Raw genomic sequence first — 23,825 nt, 5'->3', positions numbered from 1 at the left:
GTCAATGGAATTCACAAGATCACCAATGTTTTAAAGGAAAAAAGGTATGAAAATAGCCTTTAAAACCAACAACAACAACACACAAATCTTACATAACACATCACATATAAATAAAATAAATAGGTACACAAAATCAGGCATCTATAGGATTAAATGTAATACATGTTCTAATATTTCTTATGTGGGGCAAACCGGCAGGAGCTTCAACATTAGATATTTGGAACATTTCAATGCAGTCAGATATAACAAATTCTCAGCTATCGGCCAACACACCACAAATTCACGAATATCGAAACAGACATGGACATTCTCGAAATAGCTAAGAAAGGACCTCTACTCAACATAATTGAGAACTTTTACATTCATTTGGATCAATACTTTAATGCCAACTACAATCTTAATGAAATAACTGAGAAACCCAATATTTTATTTGACCTTTTCATTACTTATTACAGAAAAAACAAATCGGTTGTTCAAAACTCTTTCTGTAAGTCAATTAAGGGTCCCCTGCCAATACCAACACCATCACTTCCTCTCCCGTCCACCCTGCCTTGAACCTTTCCCATCCCTCCCACCTTCCACCACTTACATCATTCCTCCCCTCCGTATTCACCTACCCCCTCTCCCGCCGATCTACTCCGCGCTACGCTCACTCCGTAAGTTGCATTCAATACAGCAAGTTTGTTCCACGCAGCGCAAGGTGAGTCATCGTTTATATTTTCCGGTGCCTCGCTCGTTCTCTATTTGATTACTCGCGTTAATACTAACTTCTTTCCCCAGGTTCATTGGGGTTCCGATTGAACTGAGATTACTTCTGTTTAACACAGCAAGCTTTTCATTCCACCATAGAACATGTTCAACTTTGTCAACTTTTAATCTTATGCTGGCCTCATCGGACAACTCTTCCCTCTACGCTAAAGTGGAACTCACATCTAGAACTTTCTAGAAGCATATACTGTACCGTTTTCATCGTCCTGATAACGGAATAAAGAATGTCATACGATATTTAAAGTTTGCCATGCACGGTAATGAGATCGCAAAGATTATGTAATTGAGCCATACATCTAAAAAACAACGAATATATTAAGTGAAATAGGCCGTGATTTCAGAGTATATATATAATACGGACGCATAAAATCAAGGAGGCCATGCGTGTGACGGCAAAGATGTTCATTTGGCGAATTAAGTATGCCTAGGTCATGGAGTTAGACGTAAAGTTATAACGGATCCATACGGCCGTGATAAAAAATAATAGAAAGTTTTTAAAATTGTTAAAAAAGAGGAAGAGTGTGAACAATAAAAAAATTTGGTACGCAACACTTCGAAGTAAGTTTATCTACGAAAAAAATAATCCTCGCGGAAAGAAGAAGGGAGATATTTCAATTAATAAGAGCTGAAGAACCTGCACAGTGAAGAGATTTTAGAATTACGCCTATATCTGATCAAATATCGAGGCGGAAAGTCAGAAGAAGTTGAATAGTATCCGGACAGTAGTCGGAATATAGACCGAAGGCCGTTACGAAATACCAAGTCAAATTTAACGTATTATAGGTTGATTGGCTAGATAGAAAAAATTAAAGCTAATTTGATAATTTACCTGTTAAAATCTGTCATAAGGAATTGACATTGAATTTCTGACATAATAACCTGAAACAAAAATATGATCTAGATTCTTTGTAGAACATTCTGAAGGATATGGACGTGATATTAATTGCCATATTGGAAATGTTTCTTTCACATATGACTAACGGCTACAACATGAGAGGGTAAATCGGAGATGGAGCCGACTTTCCGACGTAGACCGCCCAGCTGCTCCTGCTAACCCGGGTTTTGAGACTACAACCTGATGGTGACGTAACGGATGTTGGGGACTTTCTACGCAGCCCTAAGATGACAACATCGGAGCCATAACCCAGTCATCTAACATCAGCAGCCGCGAGCTAAGTTCCAAAGAATTAATTTATTATCTTGAGACTAATGTGTCGTAGACGTAGTATTTAAGTATTTGTAGTGAACATTGGTATGTTGCTTGTTACGGAGTTTTTCGTGATGAAATCTCAGTCGATACTATCTTTGCAATGAGATTATCCTAGTTGATTTATCATTATGGGAGTAGGTATTTCTTCCAGAGTTTATAATCAATGTCATAGTATAGGAATGTTTATAATTGAACAAGGAGAGATTTAAAGTGATGTTTTCAACCATTACGGGATTGAAACAACGTATACAAAGAGACATATCCCAGACGTAATGTTTAAAAGAAGATAGTTGATTTCTGAGTAACTTAGATCTGGTTACTATTATGACGCGATGACCTGTGAGTAAATATTAACTTGTTTAGTTTATACATGTGTTTCATTTACAGGATAACGTGTTCATGTGTATTACAAATGAAACTTAACCCAGAAATGTACCATTGCAGTACATTAATGATATGTTAAGACGATTTGCCGCCTAGTTGGAAATGATAAATAATTACGTAGAGAAGTTAGGATTTGAGTGACATGTTGATGTGGTTTTACGAATAATTATTAGCTGAGATATATTTATGGGAATGAATAACGAGATATTATGGTAATTAATACTGGTAAATGGAGAGATAGATATGCTTATGGATAATTTTGGTGGTAAATACGATGTATTACTGGCCAATGGTGATGTTTGACATATGCGGCAAGATATTAAAATGGTAATGCGAGATATATTGGGTTAGTGGTACATGAATACAATGAAATACATCGTAGATTTTGTATGTGGGTTACCGTAAACTGTCTTCAGATTAAATATCCAAATAAGAAATAAATAAGGGGAAACTTGTTGTCTTCATAGAGAATATGTCAACGTTGTACTGAATGTTATTTGAAGTTTGGTATCGAGAATGTCTTTAATTGACAGAGCAATTTCATAATTTGAATCTCTACCACAATTAAATAAAATAGGTTACCAAATACATTCCTACGAATTTTATGATACTTGACTGGACATTGGTGAAACCATAAATCATGATAGGTATATTTTCTATTTGAACTACGTTAATAATTGTTCTTTATACGATACCTACATTTAATTTTAGGATGTTATCTGAATTTTTTTTTTTTTTTTTTTTTGCTATGGGCTTTACGTCGCACCGACACAGATAGGTCTTATGGCGACGATGGGATAGGAAAGGCCTAGGAGTTGGAAGGAAGCGGCCGTGGCCTTAATTAAGGTACAGCCCCAGCATTTGCCTGGTGTGAAAATGGGAAACCACGGAAAACCATTTTCAGGGCTGCCGATATTGGGATTCGAACCTACTATCTCCCGGATGCAAGCTCACAGCCGCGCGCCTCTACGTGCACGGCCAACTCGCCCAGTCTGAATATTTTAACCAAATGACATGGTCAAAGTGACTAATATTTTTCATTTTATGATCGATATATATTTGAAATAGCCATTTTGAGCTGTTATATACTTGGAACTTACTTGCAACTGCTGACGTTATAATATTGGAAGATACAAATGTGTTAGTGACAGAATATTAATTTAATATCGACGAAATTTTTTTTTTTAGAAAGAAACAAGAGCTGATGGACTCAGATTAAGCATATTTGTTATGAAGTTTACTAAGGCTTAGGGACTTAGTTTTTTTAACCCATATTAATTTTTTTTCTCTGCTTAACAATTAATTGTCATTATTATTATGAGATAATTAATTTCAGACAATATTTAAATACATTTCCAACAGATAGAATATGTAACTACGATTTATGTGATTAAGAGAATTTATTCTTTATTTTAATGATGCGGATAATAAGTGCAAGAGGATCAGTTGAATCAGATTGTAGGTAGAATAAATTAAATTTTTTTCCATATAGAGAGGAGGAAGAAAACTGATGTAAATAAATGTTATCAGATTTTCTTTTATGATTCTAGAATCATGAAATAAATTATAGATTTTCCAATTTAGAGGTTATTATTGAAGATAGGCTAATATCATTATGGTATAGATGATTTTGAATTAATTAATTTTTTTTTTATTTATTTTATTTTTTTTTTATTTTCTTTTCTTTGAATAATTGGACTTGGACAACTTAACATTGACTCCGATGGATGGATGGTATCGATGGTAATTTATTAAAAAGGAAATGCGGTTTCCCAGTTGACCTCACGTAAAAATAATACTATTCACAGATGCATTTTAATTATCCCTGAGAGGTGTCGTGTGGCAATTTAAGGATTATCCTATCGATAAATGTGATATGAGAAATGAAGATTGCGATATCGCTTAAATTTTATGATGCGGATACTGTTTATTCAATGAATGTTAGAAGCGAGCATAGCTACCGACACTTAGCATCGTTCTTCTTAAATGCATTGATCCATTTAATGATCCGTAGAAGTGATGGTTGGATGAGGGGAAAATAGCCGGAGCAATTGTTGGGACGCCCAATATGGTGCAAGAAAGAAATCCCCTCAGGATGGTGCAATACTTAGTTATAAATTTTAATTGAGCAACACAGGAGTAACTGTCAACCAAAGACTATCTCATCAAGAGTTTTTACGTGACTTCACAAAGATTTTACTTGTCAATGTGAACACTTCAGTTACTTTTATCATAATTCGCATATACATTTTTTCACTTTTGTCTGTCATTCCACCACCATCCCATCCTTCTAGATCCTCTCTCATTTCTCCACATTATTTTACTTTATTTTATCACTATGTCTTTTACTGTTATAATTTGGCTAGGCTGATGATGGTCCACAGTGGACCGAATCTAGTACCTATTAATATCATTGTAATGTTTTTGTAAAACATCAAATGATTTTTTAGTATTGAGAAAGTGGAAAATTAAAATTTTGTATTTAAGCATAGTCTTAATTCAATACGGAACCTAACAATGAAGTTTATTACTTTGAATAAAATTGTCTGTACAGTTTGTCACGACTGGCCATAGCAGATCTCGGCCGTTAGCCACACACAAGAATGGTAGGTGATTCTTACCTGTTTCTTCGGTGCGTGCTTGTCAAATATTTCCAGTACCAGTGAACTAAATTTGTTTACTTTAGAGTTAATGTTCTGAAAATTACGTATACTCTCCTAAGGCAAGTTATATGCATTGTGGCATAGTATATTCTGGTCCATATGTCATAAGTCTCGTATTGTAATGTAGCATGGTTTGTACTTAGGTATTCGTGTAGAATAACACACGTACAATAGGTCATGTGAAGAGATGCCAGGAGCAGGGATCTGCCCGTGCTTAATTACTTTTTGAGGTTGATATGTCACAAGAACGTCAATCAAGGTATGACGTGTGCGGTCAGGGTTATGAACGTGGTTAGTAGCATTGAGGGGTAAAATTGTCATGTATGTAGTGAGAAATAAATTCAGTAGATTGTTCGCGTCACTAGTCGGCTTTACAAGATATTAGAATCATTCCGTATTGACGGTTTTCACATTACAAAGGTGAAAAAATTGAGTGAATCCTACTAATTCAATACATCATATATTCCATCATTAGACGGAGTAATCAAATTCAAACATGTTTTGGCTCGTTTGAGCCATCTTCAGTGAAAAGGGGGTGGGGGGTTGAAATAATTACATAATAAAAACTAAAAAATGCAAAAATCATTATGAAGGAACAAATGAAAAAACAAAAGAGAGCCTATACAGAAACAAAATTAGCACAATATACAATATTTACATCATCATGTGGAACAAAAAACAACACACTGCGATAAAATTCAGTGAAACAGGGGTTAATACAAAACATAATTGAAATTAAAAACTGTGTTAACCTAAGAAAAGAACCTCACTATGTGCACTTATTGTTCATTTCCATCTGTATCATTTGTTTTCATTTCTTCTTAGGTTAACACAGTTTTTAGTTTCAATTATGTTTTGTATTAACCCCTGTTTCACTGAATTTTATCACAGTGAGTTGTTTTTTTGCTCCACATGATGTTGTAAATATTGTATATTGTGCTAATTTTGTTTCCATATAGACTCTCTTTTGTTTTTTCATTTGTTCCTTCATTATGTTTTTTGGCATTTTTTAGCTTTTATTATGTAAATTATTTCACCACCACACCCCCTTTTTTTCACTGAAGATGGCTCAAAAGAGCCGAAACATGTATGAATTTGATTACTCCGTCTAATGATGGAATATATGATGTATTGAATTAGGAGGATTTACTCAATGTTGGTGCTTAATTTTATGTTCATATGTGAATTAGGCCTATTGTACTTACGCATAGGACTAGTGGTTTGCAGGACATTCAGTTATGGAGAAGAAAGCTAGACAGTTTGCCTATGATGAAAAATTAAAGTTTACCGAAAAAGTGGATGCTAATCCACAAATGAAATGTGAGCATATTGCTGAATGTTGGACATTCCTACGACGACCTGAAACACAATTGTAAGCAGCTGAAAGAAAATTGAGGACACTTGTCCGGCAGGAGGAAGCAGCCAAATAAAACGTGTCCATAAAAGCCAGTTTCCAGCTTTAGAAGATGTTCTGGTAAAATGGTTTAAACAAGCTCAGGCTTCGAATATTCCTATTGATGGAACATTGATTCAGGCCAAAGCATCACATTCAGCTGCCAAAATGGGATTATGTAACGTCAAGGCATCTAATGGATGGCTTGAAGGTTTTAAGAAAGGGATTGAACTTTCATATAAATCCGTGTGTGGGTAGGCTGCCAATGTCAATATTGATACTATCCAGACTTGGAGAGATATGACACTGCTGGAAATCTTAAAGGACTATAACCCTGATGATGTTTTTAATGCAGATGAAGCTGGGCTACTTTTCAAGCTTCTTCCTGATAAAATGTACGCGTTCAAGGGTGAGAAATGAAGGAAAACTCAATAAAGAGAGACTGACAATGCTATTATGCTGCAATGAGAGTGATATGGAGAAATTGACACTGTTCGTAATAGGGAAGTGGAAGAATCCGCACAGTTTTAAGTACACAGCAAATGCCAATACTTGGATGACGTCATCGATTTTTGAGAACTTCTTGCGATCAATTGATGCCAGAATGGGAGTGCAGCAGAGGAAAATCATACTGTTCATTGACTGCTGTGCTGCACACCAAATTGACACATCTTATTTAAGAAATGTACATGTAGTGTTTCTTCCTGCGAACTGTACAAGTCATCTCCAACCGCTGGACCAAGGCATCATGAGGTGTGTGAAGCAGAAATACACATAGATTCTCGTGCAGAAGAGATTGGCATTCCTGGAAACAGCTTCACATAAAATCACAATTTTGGATGTCATGCATTTCTTAAAATCTACTTGGGCATCTGTAAACGAGATCACAGTTCAAAACTGTTCAATCTACTTGGGCATCTGTAAACGAGATAACAGTTTCTTCAGCAACTGATGACGTTTCAATGGAAATAACGGAAAGCACTGATCATATGAATGAAAAGAATGTAACCAGCTTGGGTCAGATGAAGAAGTTGTGAATTTTTCCACGTATGTTGAATGTGATGACAACGTTGCCATCTGCGACAGACAGTAGACAAAATTCATTAACAGCTGATAATTGACAAAGACAGTAACGGGCATGAACCCAAGGAGGAAAATGAAACCGACGAGATCTGTGCAGCAGTACCAACGCATTCAGCAGCGGTAGAAGCCATGGACATAGTGCGGTATTACGTGTCAAGTTTTGTCGTGGATGATAGTGCAATGGATTAGGTTACCAAACTTGATGCCGTCATATGTAATTTGGAAGGAAAGAAGAAGCAGTCTACATTAGATATGTTTCTTATACGCAAGTGATGATATGTAAGATACTCTGTGTATTTTTAAACATGTCTTGCTTTACTCTGAATCAAATTCTTGCCAATTTTTGTAGATTTTAATACTTTTATGCAAATACTAACGTATAACTCGCTTTTCTACGAACGTTCTTCCTTGATGTTTTTTTACTATATTGGTGTTCTTAAAATGTATTATTTTGTTATTCATTTTATTAATTATAATTGTAAACACTTGTTTCTTCGTCTTTGTAATAATCATTTTTACATTCAAACCCAACTTTAAATTTAGAAGTGTAATTTTTTATTGTGTTTTTAGCATGTTTCCTCTTTATGACTTTTTTGGGCCCCACAAAAATGTCCTAACCTATTTTCACTGTGCAAATATTTTTTTCTACAGAGTTACAAAATAATGTTACGTATTTATTCATTCATACATACATACTTGAGATCTTTGTGGAGCTTTCCACAATGTTACCACAGATTTCTTTCGAATACATGACGCATGCCGAATTGTAATAAATGTTTCAAGTATAGCATCATTCAAGCCAAGGTTCACTGAAAAAATTCAGGAAAAAAAAAAAAAAAGGAGAGCATTTTTTTTTCTTCTTCTTCTTCTTCTTCTTCTTCTTCTTCTTATTATTATTATTATTATTATTATTATTATTATTATTATTATTATTATTATTATTATTATTCGGCTTTGTCCTAGCATTTTCCCGCTGGTGCAGGGTCTGCTGTTCTAATCTTGGCTCACCATTTTGCACGGTCTTGGCCATAATGTGTTCTAAAGTCCAGAGTCTTCATATCAGCATTCACTGTGTCATGCCAGCGCTGCTTTGGACGTCCACGTGGTCGTTACCCATTAATTTTGAAGGAGTGGGAGAAATTGGCAACTATTCCAGGTGCAGCACGCAGGATGTGACCATACTATTGGAGACGTTTCTCCCGTGTCTTCACAGTGATGGGTGCAATGCCCATTTGCTGGCGGACAGAGTCCTTTTTAATATGATGCAGGAGTGTGATGCCCGTCGACCAATGGAGGATGTGCGTTTCCATGGTGTGTAATTGGCGATCTGTAACCTTGTCAGCTGGTCGACATTCAACACCGTGTAAAGCAACAGGGCGTACTACCATGCGGTATATTTTGGACTTCAGATGTAGTGGCATCCTTGTGTTGCAGAGTACGACTGTGACTTCCCTCCATCTCATCCATGCTGCCTTTATCCTACTTTGCACTTCATCACATATCCCACCATCAGTCTGTAGGCGAGATCCTAGATACCTGAAGCTTAAGGTCTTCATTGAGCCGTTGCTTGGGATGGTTTCCAGGTATTCAGTCTTCTTTTTGTTCAGTCTAATTCCGTATTGTGAGAGACGGCTGTTCCAATCTTCAACTTGACGCTGCAATCCATTTCTAGTGGTATCAGCAAGTGCAACATCATCTGCGCATACGAGAGTCCAAGGGACACTCCTCTGCAGGTCCTGTGTAATTGTGTCCATAACGAGAACAAAGAGCAATGGGGACAATGTGGAGCCTTAGTGTACACCGACTTTCACAAGGAAGCTCTCCGAGATGCCGACAGCACAATGTACACGACTTGTGGTGTTCGTGTAAAGCATCTTGATCCCATTAATAAGCATTTCTGGAACACCACGGTCAGGAAGTGTATACCAGACCACGCGATGTGGAATAAGAAATGCACTGTTCTTCAATAAATATTAATCTCAATTTCAATAAAATATTGATCAGGAATACTGATCTTTTGCTGCGATGCTATATGCTAAACCAAAGATTAATAATCTAAAATCACAATTCAAGGCCCTTCTCTATTTTGGAAGTTGCATAGGGACTAAGATTGCGACTGCTATTTAAAATCCATAGTTTTAAAAAACTACAATTTTAGCAAATATGAAGATACTAATATATACTGTATTAATGAACTAATGATGTAGCCAAAGAAGTAGCCAAGAATACTTAAAGTAATCAACTCAAAGAAGGTCAAAATAAACTGGCTAGAAGAAAGTAAGGTGGACCTCCAAGAAATGAATATCACGGACGACATCACAGAAGTTCGTGGAGCCTTTAGTACAATGAAATTTTGGGAGGATAAGAAGGAGAGAACCATCAGGCCAACAAACAAATTGCAAAGCGCTCTTTGATTGGGCGTAACGAAGAAAGGAAGGAAGGAAGGAAGGAAGAAAGAAAAAAGAAGAATTAAGAAATTATCTTCTCAATTTCAACTACTTACAGATCAGGTTCTCCATCCTTTGGACTTGCCGAGACTTGACAAGGCACATGACGTGTTAATTTCTGTGGATCATTGGGATTCTTAGCTTTCTCAATCCATTCAAGAACTCCCTGCCAAATTGTATGACGTTCACGAACAGTCCCAGGTTGTTGCTGTTGTTGCTGTTGTTGCTGTTGTCCACCAGGAGGTGCCTATAGCGGAAGAACAAGAATCAATTGATTAGAAGCCAAGTTTTTCAGTGTCTACTTCACAATAGGAATAATATGAAAACTATCTGGTAGATCAAATAACACATTATATAAACAAAAAGATAAGATATAAGAAATGGAGCAGAAATGTTATTAAATAAAGCTGGCATGTTTTGTCCAGTAAGATTCCTTGAATAACATAGGGCCTATAAAATAATGATCAAACCGAAAATATGAACAAAGGAACATTGTTATAGCGACATCGGTTTCAGACACACCTCATCCATAGCATCAATTATTTTTTTGTAACGGCATATTCGCCATAACAAGGGATGTTCAACCTCATTTAAATTGAAAAACATGTACGTGTCTATCTTGTACATAAAATCATTTTAAACTTCAGTTTGAATTAGAATTAGCACCATGAGGAAATTTTATCAACTGAAGAAATAAACACCACTGAAGATGGAGATGATGTCAAAGACAGTGACAATTTGGCCAAGTTACACTGGAGGAACATACGGATGGGACGATATGATACGTGAAATGAAAAATAAGGACCACAGTGACCATGAAGAGAAGGAAAAAGAACAGTCTATCCCAACAGTGAGTGATGTTTTAAAAGCCATCAAAGCTGTAAACAGCTAGAGAAAGTTACTGTGAAATTGTTAACACATATGAACACAAGGATTTTGGAAACAAATGATAGAATATGTGCAAGCAATGTACAAAAATTGTTGCAGCAGTGTCCAACATTTGTGGGGAAGCCAGAGTGATTTTGAAATGAAACTGGTCTTTGTCAAGGAAGTGTGCTGTCACCAATGTTATTCATGTGGTCATGGGTGAAATTAGGAGACAAAGGTAAAATACAGGGACAGGAAGCTGCACGTCGCGATGAGAATGAAATGATGATGAAGATGACACATACACCTAGCCCCCATGCCAGTGAAATTAACCAATGATGGTTAAAATTTCCGACCCTGCCAGGAATCGAACCCGGGACCCCTGTGACCAAAAGCCAGCATGCTAACCATTTAGCCATGGAGCCGAACGATATTGTGGTGTGGGGAGCAAACAGAGAGGAAGCACAATGGCAACTTGACAGCTTGAGTGGGATTATTGAAAATTATGGAATGAAAATGGAAAAGAGTAAGACAGTGAAAGATGCTGACTAGAGAAGAAAGGGAATGGAAAGGAATTATAAAAATAAAGGGATAAAACCTTGAAATTGTGGAGAGCTTCAAATACTTGGGAAGCAAACTGATATAGGATGCAGGGTTGGACAAGGAGAGCAGTAAAAAGATTCAAAAGGAAAATGCATTCTACCAGAGTGTGAGATACCTTGTGTGGAAGAAGAGAGCACCAATGAAGTGTAAAGAGGTAATGTACAAGATGTACAACTGCCCAATATTGACATATGTAGTGAAAACTTGGACAAAAAAAAAAATCCAGGCCAGTGAAATTAATTTTTTAAGATGATAGAAAAGGACAAAATAAGAAATGAGGACATCGAGTAGGAAATTGGAGTGGAAAAGCTTTACGACAAAATGGAGAGGGATAAACTAAGATGGTTCGGACATGTTATGAGGATGGAGATGGATGCTGAAGCGGATAATGGAGACCCAGACAGAAGGAGGGAGGATTAGAGGTTGAAAATGATCATGAATAGTATAATAATTATTAGAAGAAGCCTGAATCGAACATAGTTAAGGTGCAACAATGTTGATAAGATGGAAAGGTGCCATAAACATCCCAACCCGACGGGAGCTGGACGAGGGAAATGGATGATGATGATCACAATTTCAAAAGTGTATAGCACTGGTCATGTAGAAGAAGACAGACAAAATTTCCTCATTATTATTCCTAAAAAAAAAGAAGCTTGGTGAGTACTTTACATACTGTACGAGGTAAAAATAATGCATTTTATGGCTCGTTTTATACTAATACAATTTATCAGCTGCCTCAAACATCATAATAATAATAAAGTTCTACTGAGTATATAAATATTTGGAAGCTCTTTTAAAGAAACGGGTACTGTTTGTTTTTGGAAAATTCACATAAGTGGGGAGTGTGAAAAGAAGTGAAAGAAATTGAGTTCTTTTTCTGGAGAAACTTATATCTCAAAACTGAAGGTTACAGACGTGGAAATTGGTATCTGGAATTTCCTTTAAACATAAGAAACACGCATTATTGGGGGTAAATCAACTTGGGGGCGAGGGTGGTGAAAAAGGAGGACACTTATATCTCAAAAACTGAAGACGTTAGAGGCATGAACATTTGTATTTGGAATCTTCTTTCAAAGTAAAGCAACATGAGTTCTTTTGTCCTCAGAAAATCCACTAAAGGGGGTGAATGAATTGAAAAATTTGTTGTATTTTTTGTATGAGGATACTTATATCTCAAAAACTAAAGATGTTAAAGACGTGAAAATTGGTATTTGGAACCTCCTTTAAAAATAAACAAACACACACTTTTGGGGAGGGGGAATCAACTTAACGGGTAGGAAAGGGAGGGGGGGGGGGGGTGAAAAATGAATTACTTTTATGAGGATACTTATATCTCAAAAACTGAAGATGTTACAGACATAAAAATTAGTATTTGGAATCTTCTGAGGATACTTTATCTTTAAAACTGAAGCTGTTACAGACATGAAAGTTGGTATTATGAATTTCCTTTCAAAATAAATAAACACATATTTTTTTGTTTTCGGAAAGCCCAATTAACGCGGAAGAGGGGTGGAAAGAAGTGAAGAAGAAGAAGTTGAATTATTTTTATGAGTATACATTTATCTCAAAAACTGAAGGTGTTACAGATGTACAGACATGAAAACTGGTATTTGGAATATCCTTTACAAATAGTGAAGCAAGTATTTTTTTGTTTTCGGAAAATCCAGTTAAGGGGCTGAAAAGAATTGGGAAAGCGGAAAAGCGGGTGAATTTTTACAATGAGTACCTTATATCTACATTGTATGTCAACAACTTAACATGTTAGAGACAAGAAACTTGGTATTTGGAAGGTCCTTTAAAAACAAAGGAACATGGACCTTTTTGTTTTCGGAGAAGGCACTTAACGGGGAGTGAAAAGTAGTTGATATATTTTTATGAGTATACTTATATCTTAAAAACTGAAGATGTTACAGATGTGAAAAATGGAATTTGGAGTCTCCTTTAAAAATAAAGAAACATATGTTTTTTGTTGAAAAGGCACGCTAAATCGGAAAGTAATAAGATCAGCACGGTTTATATTAAAATGACACTATTTACTACATATGTAAATCACGAGATGGGGCAGTGAAAACAACGGACATGGAGATTACAATCGTGATGTGTCAGAATGGACAAAGAAAACGTAGTGTGTAGGTGGCGCTACTTGATGGTGGCTCAGCCAGAGTCATATGAACATGTATAAATATTCTCAACACCCCCTCTCGAAGGATGAACCAACTTCAACGTTTCAGTCTCCTGACACTCTAAACACATCCAGTGCTTATCCTTCGGTAGTCCCTTGGTTAATACATCTGCAGGCATCTTCTCGGTTGACAAGTATTCAAGGTGAACGTCCCCAGATGAAAGAACCTCTCGTACAAAGTGATGTCGCACATCAATGTGCTTAGTCCGAGAGTGGAAAACAGGATTTCCAGCAAGCTTCTGAGCTCCAATGTTGTCGTTATATAGCTGCACAGTCGACACGCTGTTAATGCCTATCTCCTTTGCTAGTCGTAGTAAGTGCACTGCCTCTTTTGCAGCCTCACTCAAGGCCATATATTCAGCCTCCGTTGAGGACAATGCCACTGTCCGTTGTTTCCTGGATTCCCAAGATACGACTCCGCCATACATTGTAAAGGCAAAGCCAGTGTATGACCTGTGATCGTTGATGCATGCAGCCCGATCAGCATCTACATGGCCAGTTAAATTACTGGTATCGCTTCCAAAGGCGATTCCCACATCAGAAGAACCCTTCTGGTACCTCAGTACCCTCTTTGCCGCTTGCCAGTGTTCTTTGCCAAAAGAATCATTGAATTGGCTTAAGACACTCACTGCATGAGACATGTCAGGATGCGTTGCGGTTGATAGATACATAAGAGCACCTATGAGCTCTCTGTAGGGGGGCCTCTCGCCATCATCCTTGGACCAAGTACTTGATCTTGACAGTTTAATTCCAGCTGCAATTGGTGTGGCCACGGGCTTGCAATCAGACATTCGAAAGCGATCTAAGATGTCCATAACATAACCTTTCTGTTTCAAGGTGATACCGGATTCATTTCGAGAAAACTCAATCCCGAGACAGTACTTAATGTCTCCTAGGTCCTTGACCTCAAAACGACTTTTGTAGAAATTTGTGGACCTCATCGATTTCTCTCGAGTTCCGTGACAAAACTAAAATGTCATCAACATAAACTATGATTAGGAGAGCATCAGCATCAGAACCCTTCACATAAACACTCGAATCACCGGATGTTGGTTTGACACCAAGCTTTAGTAGTTGCTCGTTCAACCGTCGGTGCCAACAGCGGCCAGCCTGCTTCAAGCCATACAGAGCCTTTTTAATACGGCACACACAATCCTTGTTCAACATCTTCAGCATCCTCTTGGCTTCAGCTATAATCTCGGATGTTGCATTGCTTTCCTCTACGATGAATTCGAGTATTTCTCTGATGTAGTGTGGTACTTCCATAAAGATTTCCTCTTCAACAATTCCATTTAAGTATGCAGTTGCTACATCGAATTGTCGGACATACATTTTATGATGAGCAGCGAGCGCAATAGCCATTCATATTGAGCTGAGTCGTGCTACTGGTACGAATGTTTCAGTATAATCTATACCTGACCTCTGGGAAAAACCCCTGGCCACGACTCTAGCCTTCCTTCTTGTGATCTCACCATTTGCTCCGTACTTATTCCTAAGGACTACATGACTTCCAATTGTCGTCCTATTTTCTGGGCAGTCTACAAGATCCCAGGTCTTGTTTCTTAGAACAGAGACAAATTCATCTGCCATTGCTAGCATCCACTCATTTTTCTCTGGACCTGAAAATGCCATCTGAATTGGAACCTCAGCCAGACATACTGAATCAATTTGTCCTCCACCGTGTTCCTGGTAAAGCTTTCGAGGTCTGTCTCGTGTGCCCAAACAGATCATTTTCGGTCTTCCTGGAGCACGTCGAGATTGTCGTATTTCTGGTTCTGGTTCATTTTCAAAACCAAGAAATTCTTCTTCAGAACTATCCGGATCTTTGGTGATTTCTGTACGTTCTGTGTCTCTAGGAGTTATGTTTACATTGATGAAAGGATCAACGTGCTCTGGCTCTATCCTGGGATGATCTTCATCAAAGTACTCTATATTTAGGCGCTCACTTGGAAAAATATCAAGATCGTATTTTTGCTCTTTTCTGTCTCCTTTCAGAAACTTGACATCACGTGAGATTTCCACTTTTTGTTCCTGTGGTATCCAAATTCTGAAACCTTTGGACTGCTCCGCATATCCGAGGAATATGCCCTTTTTTCCCTGAGGGTTGAATTTTCCTATGTTCAGCGATCGATTTAGGCAGTAGGTTTTACATCCAAATTTTTCGAATTTACGAACATTTGGAACCTTTCCTGTCCAGGCTTCGTAAGGAGTTCGTCCACCCAGTTTACTTGTAGGACATCTGTTCCTAATGTAATTCGCTGTTGAAACAGCCTCAGCCAAGAAAGAAGGAGGAAGTCCGGACTGCATTAATAAACATCTGGCCATCTCAACGAGTGTACGGTTTTTTCTTTCCGCTACTCCATTTTGTTCCAGGTTATGTGGAATCGTCAGGCGTCGTAGGAACCCGCAGCTTTTCAACAATGCGTCGAATTGAGAATTCATGTATTCCGTACCATTATCAGACTGCAAAATCTTTATCTTCGCGTTTTTCTGTGTTTCCAGGCGTTTTTTTGAAGTCCTGAAACTCATTAACGACTTCATTTTTCTGACGAAGAAACTTCACTTCGCACAACCCAGTCGCAACGTCGACGAATGTGACGAAGTAACGCGCGTTTCCATTCGAGGAAACCCTCATTGGGCCACAAATATCGGAATGAATCAATTCCCCTGGTTCCATTCTCATATCGGACTTCTTCGGAAAAGGGGTACGTGTCATCTTTCCTTGGAGAGAGATCTCACATTCAAAATCCTCTTCAGTGTCGATGAGTTTGATTCCCTCGAATCCTTTTATTCTTCACTGCCTCACGTAGATCCGTTATGTTTAGATGCCCCAATCGAATGTGCCAGTCCATAATGGACCCTTTGCGCATATCTTCAGCTCAGGCAAGTTTTCCCTGTTCTTCGTTGTATGACCCATTAACGTAATAAAGTCCGTCTTTTCTACGTGCAATGAATAAGGTACTATCGTTCGCATCTGTAACTCGAGAGGATGTTTTGTCAAACACTACGCGGTGACCCCTGTCTACGATCTTCCCAACTGAGAGTAGATTGTATATACATGAAGTGGTTAAGTGTAAGAAAGGGCCGGGTGCCCTAACTTCGCCACAATAAAGACACTTTAATAATAATAATAATAATAATAATAATAATAATAATAATTAGTATGCAGATCAGGTACGTATAATGTATCGCATAGGTTGAAACTTTTATCACAACCATCAACGCTCACTGACATTGTCACAACACCTTTTGCACTTATTTTCGTTGTAGAACTGTTCGCTAACTTTAAATCGTCAGAAACACTGGATTCTACTTGTGAAAAATAGTCCAGATTTTTACACATGTGCGATGTACAGCCGCTGCCGAGGCACCACACTGTATCTGCGTCGCAGTCCGTCACGAACTTGCACGAGTTCAGTTCTGATGTCATATATAGCGAGGTTCTTCCTTCGGCCTTGTGAGCATTGTCACGATTATTTTTACTCGATTTGCACTCCTTCGCCTTATGACCTATCTTTTTACAATGATAGCAACGAAGGGATGTGGATCCTTCTTTTTCGCCTTTATCACTTTGCTTGTAGGCTTTCTATAATTCTTGTTCTTGTATTTTCGTTCAACAGTCATACAGTTTTGCATCATGTTGTTTCGGTCACTGCTCCTCACGTTACTTTCTTCGACAATTTTTATGCGTAATACCTTGGGCTTTGGAAGTTCGTCGCGAGATTCTATCGTGCACCGAAAGTATTCGAAACTGACTGGCAAGCTATACAGAAGTAATATGGATAACAAATCATCGTTGATTGCCACGTCCATACCTTTGAGCTTGTCCACGGCACTGAAAAATCTCCGCAAATGATCGCGTACATCCCCATCTTCACTCATTCTTTGAAGCACGATCTGCTTTAATAATGTTGCTTTCCGCGCTGGCCCCTTTGATTGGTAAATCAATTCTAGTTTTAGCCACAGTTCGCGCAAAGTGACACAATCTTTTACCTCTTTCAATTCCGAGGGTGGAATCGCCAAGATGATATCTGACATTGCTTCACTGTCACGTTCTTCCCATTCTGCTATAGCGGCCACGTTCTCGCTGATTGGTTCAGGTTTAACCTTTATCCCAGCTACGTACGCCCACGTACAATTTTTTACTAACACAGCCTTCTGGTGAATTTTCCACGTGTCAAAATTGTCCTTCGACAACGTCTCGATGCACACCATACTTGAAGTGTTCATCTTCACACAATATTTCTTCGCAGAAGACACTTGGCTAAATGTTTAACTCAACCTCACCAACCGTGCGCGACACGATATTTTCATGCATCTATTTTCCAGTGTAATTTATCACTACACATTTGATAACTTTCCAAACGCGCATCCTGGGCCTGTAACCTGTTAAAAAGGCACGATGAATCGGAAAGTAATAAGATCAGCACAGTTTATATTAAAATGACACTATTTATTACATACGTAAATCACAAAATGGGTGCAGTGAAAACAATGGACATGGAAATTACAATCGTGACGTGTCACAATGGACAAAGAAAACGTAGTGTGTAGGTGGCGCTACTTGATGGTGGCTCAGCCAGAGTCATATGAATATGTATAAATATTCTCAACATTTTTGTTTTCGGAAAATACACATAGATGGGGGTGCAGGTGGGGCATGACTGATCAAGGCGTTGAATTCTTTTCATGGGGATACTTATGTATATCTCAAAAACTGAAGATATTACAGATGCTGGAATAGTATTTGGAATCTTCTTTAAAAATAAAGAAACATTTATGTTTTCGACTTGAGATAAGACTATTTCTCACATGTACATATATGTTGCATGGTCGTCTTAGCCCCAAAAGATAATATCACAAACATGGTTTACAAAGAATTTCTGGGGTAAATGAAACTCAATTTTTGGGTGAGTTTTTATACTTTAGGAATTTTAAGATAATGTCTTAGTACAATAGCCGGCCCCATGGTGTACGGGTAGCGTGCCTGCCTCTTACCCGTAGGCCCCAGGTTCGATTCCTGGCCAGGTCAGGGATTTTTACCTGGGCCTGAGGGCTGTTTCGAGGTCCACTCAGCCTACGTGATTAGAATTGAGGAGCTAACTGATGGTGAGATGGCGCCTCTGGTCTAGAAAGCCAAGAATAATGGCTGAGAGGATTCGTCGTGCTGACCACATGACACCTCGTAATCTGCAGGCCTTTGGGCTGAGCAGCGGTCGCTTGGTAGGCCAAGACCCTTCAAGGGCTGTAGTGCCATGGGGTTTGGGGGGTCTTAGTACAATGCCGAAGAACAATTACTTTGATCAAATTACAAAATCTATGCGAACGAAGCTGCGGGTAATTGCTAGTATATTATACGATAAAGATACAACACTTCCACACACACACACCCCCCCACTCAAAGAACAGAGTTAATGCCCATGATAGTCATCTCAACTTCCCCTCACCAACGCACAGAGCAAAGTTATTGCCTACAGCACATTATTTTTCATTTTTTTGCATTAATGTATAACGAATCCCACAGGAGGCTCCTCTGACTTAAAACGTACGGAATGTGGGTTAGGATATACAGTAGAGTCTCGCTCAACCGACCTCCGCTTATCCGACACTCCGAGTTATCCGACACTGGTAGTCTTAATTTGAACTTTAGGTGGATGCAATTCTGGGACACGGGATGTGGAGGGTGCGACTGTGGAACAAGCACTGGCAGGCATGCGGTAGGATTGTTCAATGTAGTATTGGTTGGGTGCGGATGTTATAGTTTTCATATCCTCTGTGAGTATGGCGGGTAAACGTAAGAAAGTGATTGTTTCTGTGGAAGACAAGTAGAGTGGGTTAAAGAGACTGGACAAAGGGGAAACTCTCCAAAAAATGGCTTCAGATTATGCTGTTGGACGTGTTACAGTGGGAGACTGGAAACATACAAGGGAATAAGTGATGGTCTACCAGAGCAACAAGTGATGCACTGAAAATTAGAAAAAAAAAAACAATGAATAATGTGAGTACGAAAAAGTAAGTGAAGCACTATTTCTTGGGTTCACTAAAAACCAGGAAAAGGGCTTGTCAATATCTGGCCCCATTCTGCAAGAAATGGCGGTGTATATCCAGAAGGAGTTTAATAAAGGGACCCTAATTTTACTGCCAGTGCTGGGTGGCTTGATCGGTGGAAAAAACGGTACGGCATTGGGCAGCTTAATATCTGTGGAGAAAAACTGTCAGCTAAATCCGATGAGGTTGTGAAATTTAAAAGACAATTTCAAGAAATAATTCTTGCTGAAGGATTATCCGGTGATCAGATTTTTAATTGTGATAAGACTGGGCTGAATTTCAAGATGCTGATATCAAAACTCTTGCAGCCCAAGCCAAGACGTCAGCAACCTGGCTACAGGTGTAGTGGGAAAAGATTACTGCATCTACTGTACAATTGAATTAATAAGTCAATAAATAGAGTCCCGTAAAACATAGTACATAATACAGTATAGCCTTCGTGTTTGTTTTAGTTCATTTTCAAAGTTATTTCGTATTATCCGACATTTTCGGTGATCCGACGTACTCCAGGTCCCGTTTAAGTCGGATAATCGAGACTCTACTGTACTGTACTTATCTGCAGTTAATTCTCTGAATTTATGCAGTGCCTTCACCAATCAACATGTTTTATTCGGTTATTATTTATCACTCAAAGTAAGGTCTTATAAGTTATGTTTAATTCATTTCCATACATTATTTCATCAAAATCATTATCATACATTTACTACCCAATACAAAAAATACATAATAAGATGAAGAAGCAACAATCCCCTTACCATTTCCAATGTACTTAGTCAATGCGCACACATTCCCATCACCCCACCTTACTTCCCCTTCACTCTCTGTAAAACGAAGTTATTGCCTAAAAAATTTTTTTTATTTTTCGTGTAGAATGAAACATGTCATTCTTTGTTTAACCCGATGAGTGCTACGCCCGCCTATAGATGGGCTGACGCGGCCGGTCCACCACTGCTATGCCCGCCTATAGACAGTGAGCGAGAATTTAAATTTTTTTGAGTTTCCCGGTTCACTTTCAAGTGCGAATTTGATCTCTGACAAGTTCTGCCATCTGTTGGGCATTATGTAGAACTAATTGATCAGAGATTATAGCTTCGGGAACTTACAGAGTTCATCTGTGATGTAAACAAACATGGCGGAACAACAGTCTAGTTTCTCTTGTAGTGATGTTAGTTCGGATCACAAAATCTTTCAGGTATTAACCACAGCGGAAAGTGATGATGGAGATGATCATTTTAATGAACTGTTAAGCGATTTTGAAAGTGAGAGTGATAGAGGGAATGCCAAAAAGATTGTATGTGAGAGAGAAACAGAACCTCTTTCTAAACGAAAGAAGAGAAACACTGTGAGTACAAAACTATTTTATCACTATTTTCGTGGCGGACGGATTACTTTTCTTCACCAGAATTTGAAGTAATTGTGACAGGCTCTGAAGGCCAAGTAGTGTTTGATGAAAACCCGAAAATCATTGATTTTTTTTAGAAACTTTTGTGCCAGTGGAGTTGGTGCAGATAGTCAAACAAATTGGCATCACCAAAAACCAGTAGAAAATATTTAACTATCACCACATTCCAGGTTTGGAAAGTATTTTAAAATATCAACTTATATACTTGTAAGAAGTTACATGTGTTAGTTGCCTACAGATTTTAGGAAATAATATTATTTTGGGCTCTTTACTTCGTATAAAAATAATGCACGCATGGGCACATAAGTGTAATTTTGTTTTCTCTCAAAATAATATTGAACGTAAGTGTAGGATTTTCCATTTGCATTAGATTTATAAACATTTTAAGCTAATCACCCCACTCGTAAGTTAAAAATTGAGGCCTCTACAAAAAAATTTACATACGAATGAAAAAACTCAGCTCAGAGGTACTAAACAGTTAACTGGTAACTCAGCACTTAAAAGGTTAATAGTGTATTTTTTTAGAGATATCTTATAATGTTTTGGACTAGTGTTCAACAGACTGAAAAGCTTTAAAGTTACATTGACAATAGGCTGTGCAATTATATGAATGAAAAGAGGCAAGGTTATAGTACATTGGTTTAAAACAAATTTATATTTTATGTAGCATTCATTTCTTGTGTTAATAAAATACAAAATTAGAAAAATAGAATTTCCCCTCCTAAAACTATGGTGTGCAGATTATTCACATATACAAGGTGTAATGAAATCCCTGGTCAAAACTCAGGAAAGAATTTCTCACATGAAGAAAAAAAGGTTTTAGCAGTAAGGGTCCACAAATGTGCAACTGCTGAGTTATCCATTTCTATTATAGATACTGCACCCCAATGTGTCTTAGCAGGTGGAATGAAATTCAAGATACTTCTCACATTTATTACATGTTTAACTTGATGAACTGATGTAGACCTGAATATGGCTTAAAGATCCAAAAATGAATCCCTTAGTCCCAAATGTAAGTAGCCATATCTGATAGGTTTGTTTAAAAGTTTCATGTATGATGATATACCACCAGATTTTGATCTTAAATGCACATAATCAGCTCTAGATAGACAGAGCTGGACCAATTGCATGGCTCCCCTTGCTCTCGTGATTTAATCCCAATTACTTTCTACTCAAGGAGTTTCTGAAGTATTTGGTGTATCCGACTATTGTACATGATATAATATCTCTCCATGTATTCACTGCAGCATCCTGTCAAACAGTACACACAACACCATGTATTTCTCAGCGTATTCAGAACTCAATATGAAGACGAGCAGTCAGGCAAGATTTACACATTTTGAATAATTCATATGATGTGTCAACAACGTATTCAACTGGATATTTAAGATGTATTCAGTGCAAGATCCTTCATGACACATGTTAATAAATGTAATTCCAATAATAATACACAAGTGATTTACATGCATTTGTAACATAGGTGACATCTGTACAAATGTTTTCTGATGACTGCTGCTGAAAATTTTATAATGGTTGTTACTATCTGATCTTGAAGTTGTGTTACCCTCCACTTAACAAATCCTTTGGGAATCGTTCCTCTGGCTCCAAAGACAAATGTTGGAGTACATGACAAATAAAATCTCATTATGCACTTCCCAACCTAAGTTGCTATAATCTTATATTCTTCTCCCAGTAAGAGGAATCCACTCTGGAAATTTTGCCCAGGAGTTTTGTTACACCCTTTAACAGTCTAAATGATGCAGATATCTAAATTTAGAAATCAAAAACGGAAATGACCTGTGATGGTGGACCAGCTGCACCTGAAACCGTTCCTTGTTGCTGATTTCCAGGCTGAGGCTGTTGAGATCCAGTTTGAACAGGTTGACCTGGCCCAGGACCTGCTGGGTTCTGCTGGGTTTGAGGAGGCCCTGGCTGAACAGGACCCGGAGCCACTGACCCTGGCACTACCATGTTTTGAGAATTCATGATAGGGCCACCAGGAGCTCCTGTCTGCTGAGGCATGAGCCCGCTCACTGGTAGACGCATTGGTTGGGTATTCATAGATGGCTGAGTATTCATAATGACATTATCTGAAAGCAATAATTTTAACAACATAGTATAGAGCAATACATGTACAGATATTAATTGCTTTACTTATTACAATGCTCAATACTCTACAAGGCACAAAAGTTGTCACTTGACAAGAGAAGGGCAGGTACTGTAAAAATTGGGAGACGAACAGCTTGAAATTGTGGAAAGCCCTAAGTACTTTGAACCGGGCGAGTTGGCCGTGCGGTTAGGAGCGCGCAGCTGTGAGCTTGCATCTGGGTGATAGTGCGTTCAAATCCCACTGTCGGCAGCCCTGATGGTGGTTTTCTGTGGTTTACCATTTTCAAACCAAGCAAATGCTTGGCCTCTACCTTAATTAAGGCCACGGCCGCTTCCTTCCCACTCCTAGGCCTTTCCTATCCCATTGTCACCATAAGACCTATCTGTGTCGGTGCGACGTAAAATAGATTGTTAAAGAAAAAAAGTACTTGGGAAGTGAACTGATGCAGGACTGGACATGGAGATCAATAAAAGGATACAACAGGGAAATATATTTTACCACAATGTGAGGAACTGAATCTGGAATAAGTACCAAGGAAGAGTAAAGAGGTTATACGTATTTATTGCTCCATAGTGACATATGAAGCAGAGACCTGGCCACTGTCGAAAAGGCAAGAGAATAAAATCCAGGCCATTGAGATGAAATTTTGAAGAAGGATGATGATG

The 23,825-nt window shown here is 38.1% G+C and overlaps 1 protein-coding gene across 1 annotated transcript in view; it reads right to left on the bottom strand.

Annotated features, from left to right (window-relative positions):
* Positions 1-23,825, bottom strand: part of LOC136866185 (mediator of RNA polymerase II transcription subunit 25) — a 370,114-nt gene that overhangs the window by 146,036 nt on the left and 200,253 nt on the right. Inside the window, exons 9-10 of the mRNA XM_067142927.2 lie at positions 22,848-23,140; positions 10,005-10,195 (exon numbers count right to left, since the gene is read on the bottom strand). Of these exons, the coding sequence (XP_066999028.2) occupies positions 10,005-10,195; positions 22,848-23,140 (484 nt within the window). The remainder of the gene's footprint in view (positions 1-10,004; positions 10,196-22,847; positions 23,141-23,825) is intronic.

This window comes from Anabrus simplex, chromosome 3 (assembly GCF_040414725.1).
Source record: "Anabrus simplex isolate iqAnaSimp1 chromosome 3, ASM4041472v1, whole genome shotgun sequence".
NCBI lineage: Eukaryota > Metazoa > Arthropoda > Insecta > Orthoptera > Tettigoniidae > Anabrus > Anabrus simplex.
The sequence above is the reverse complement of the archived record's forward strand: the minus strand, read 5'-3'. Positions and strand labels throughout refer to the sequence as shown.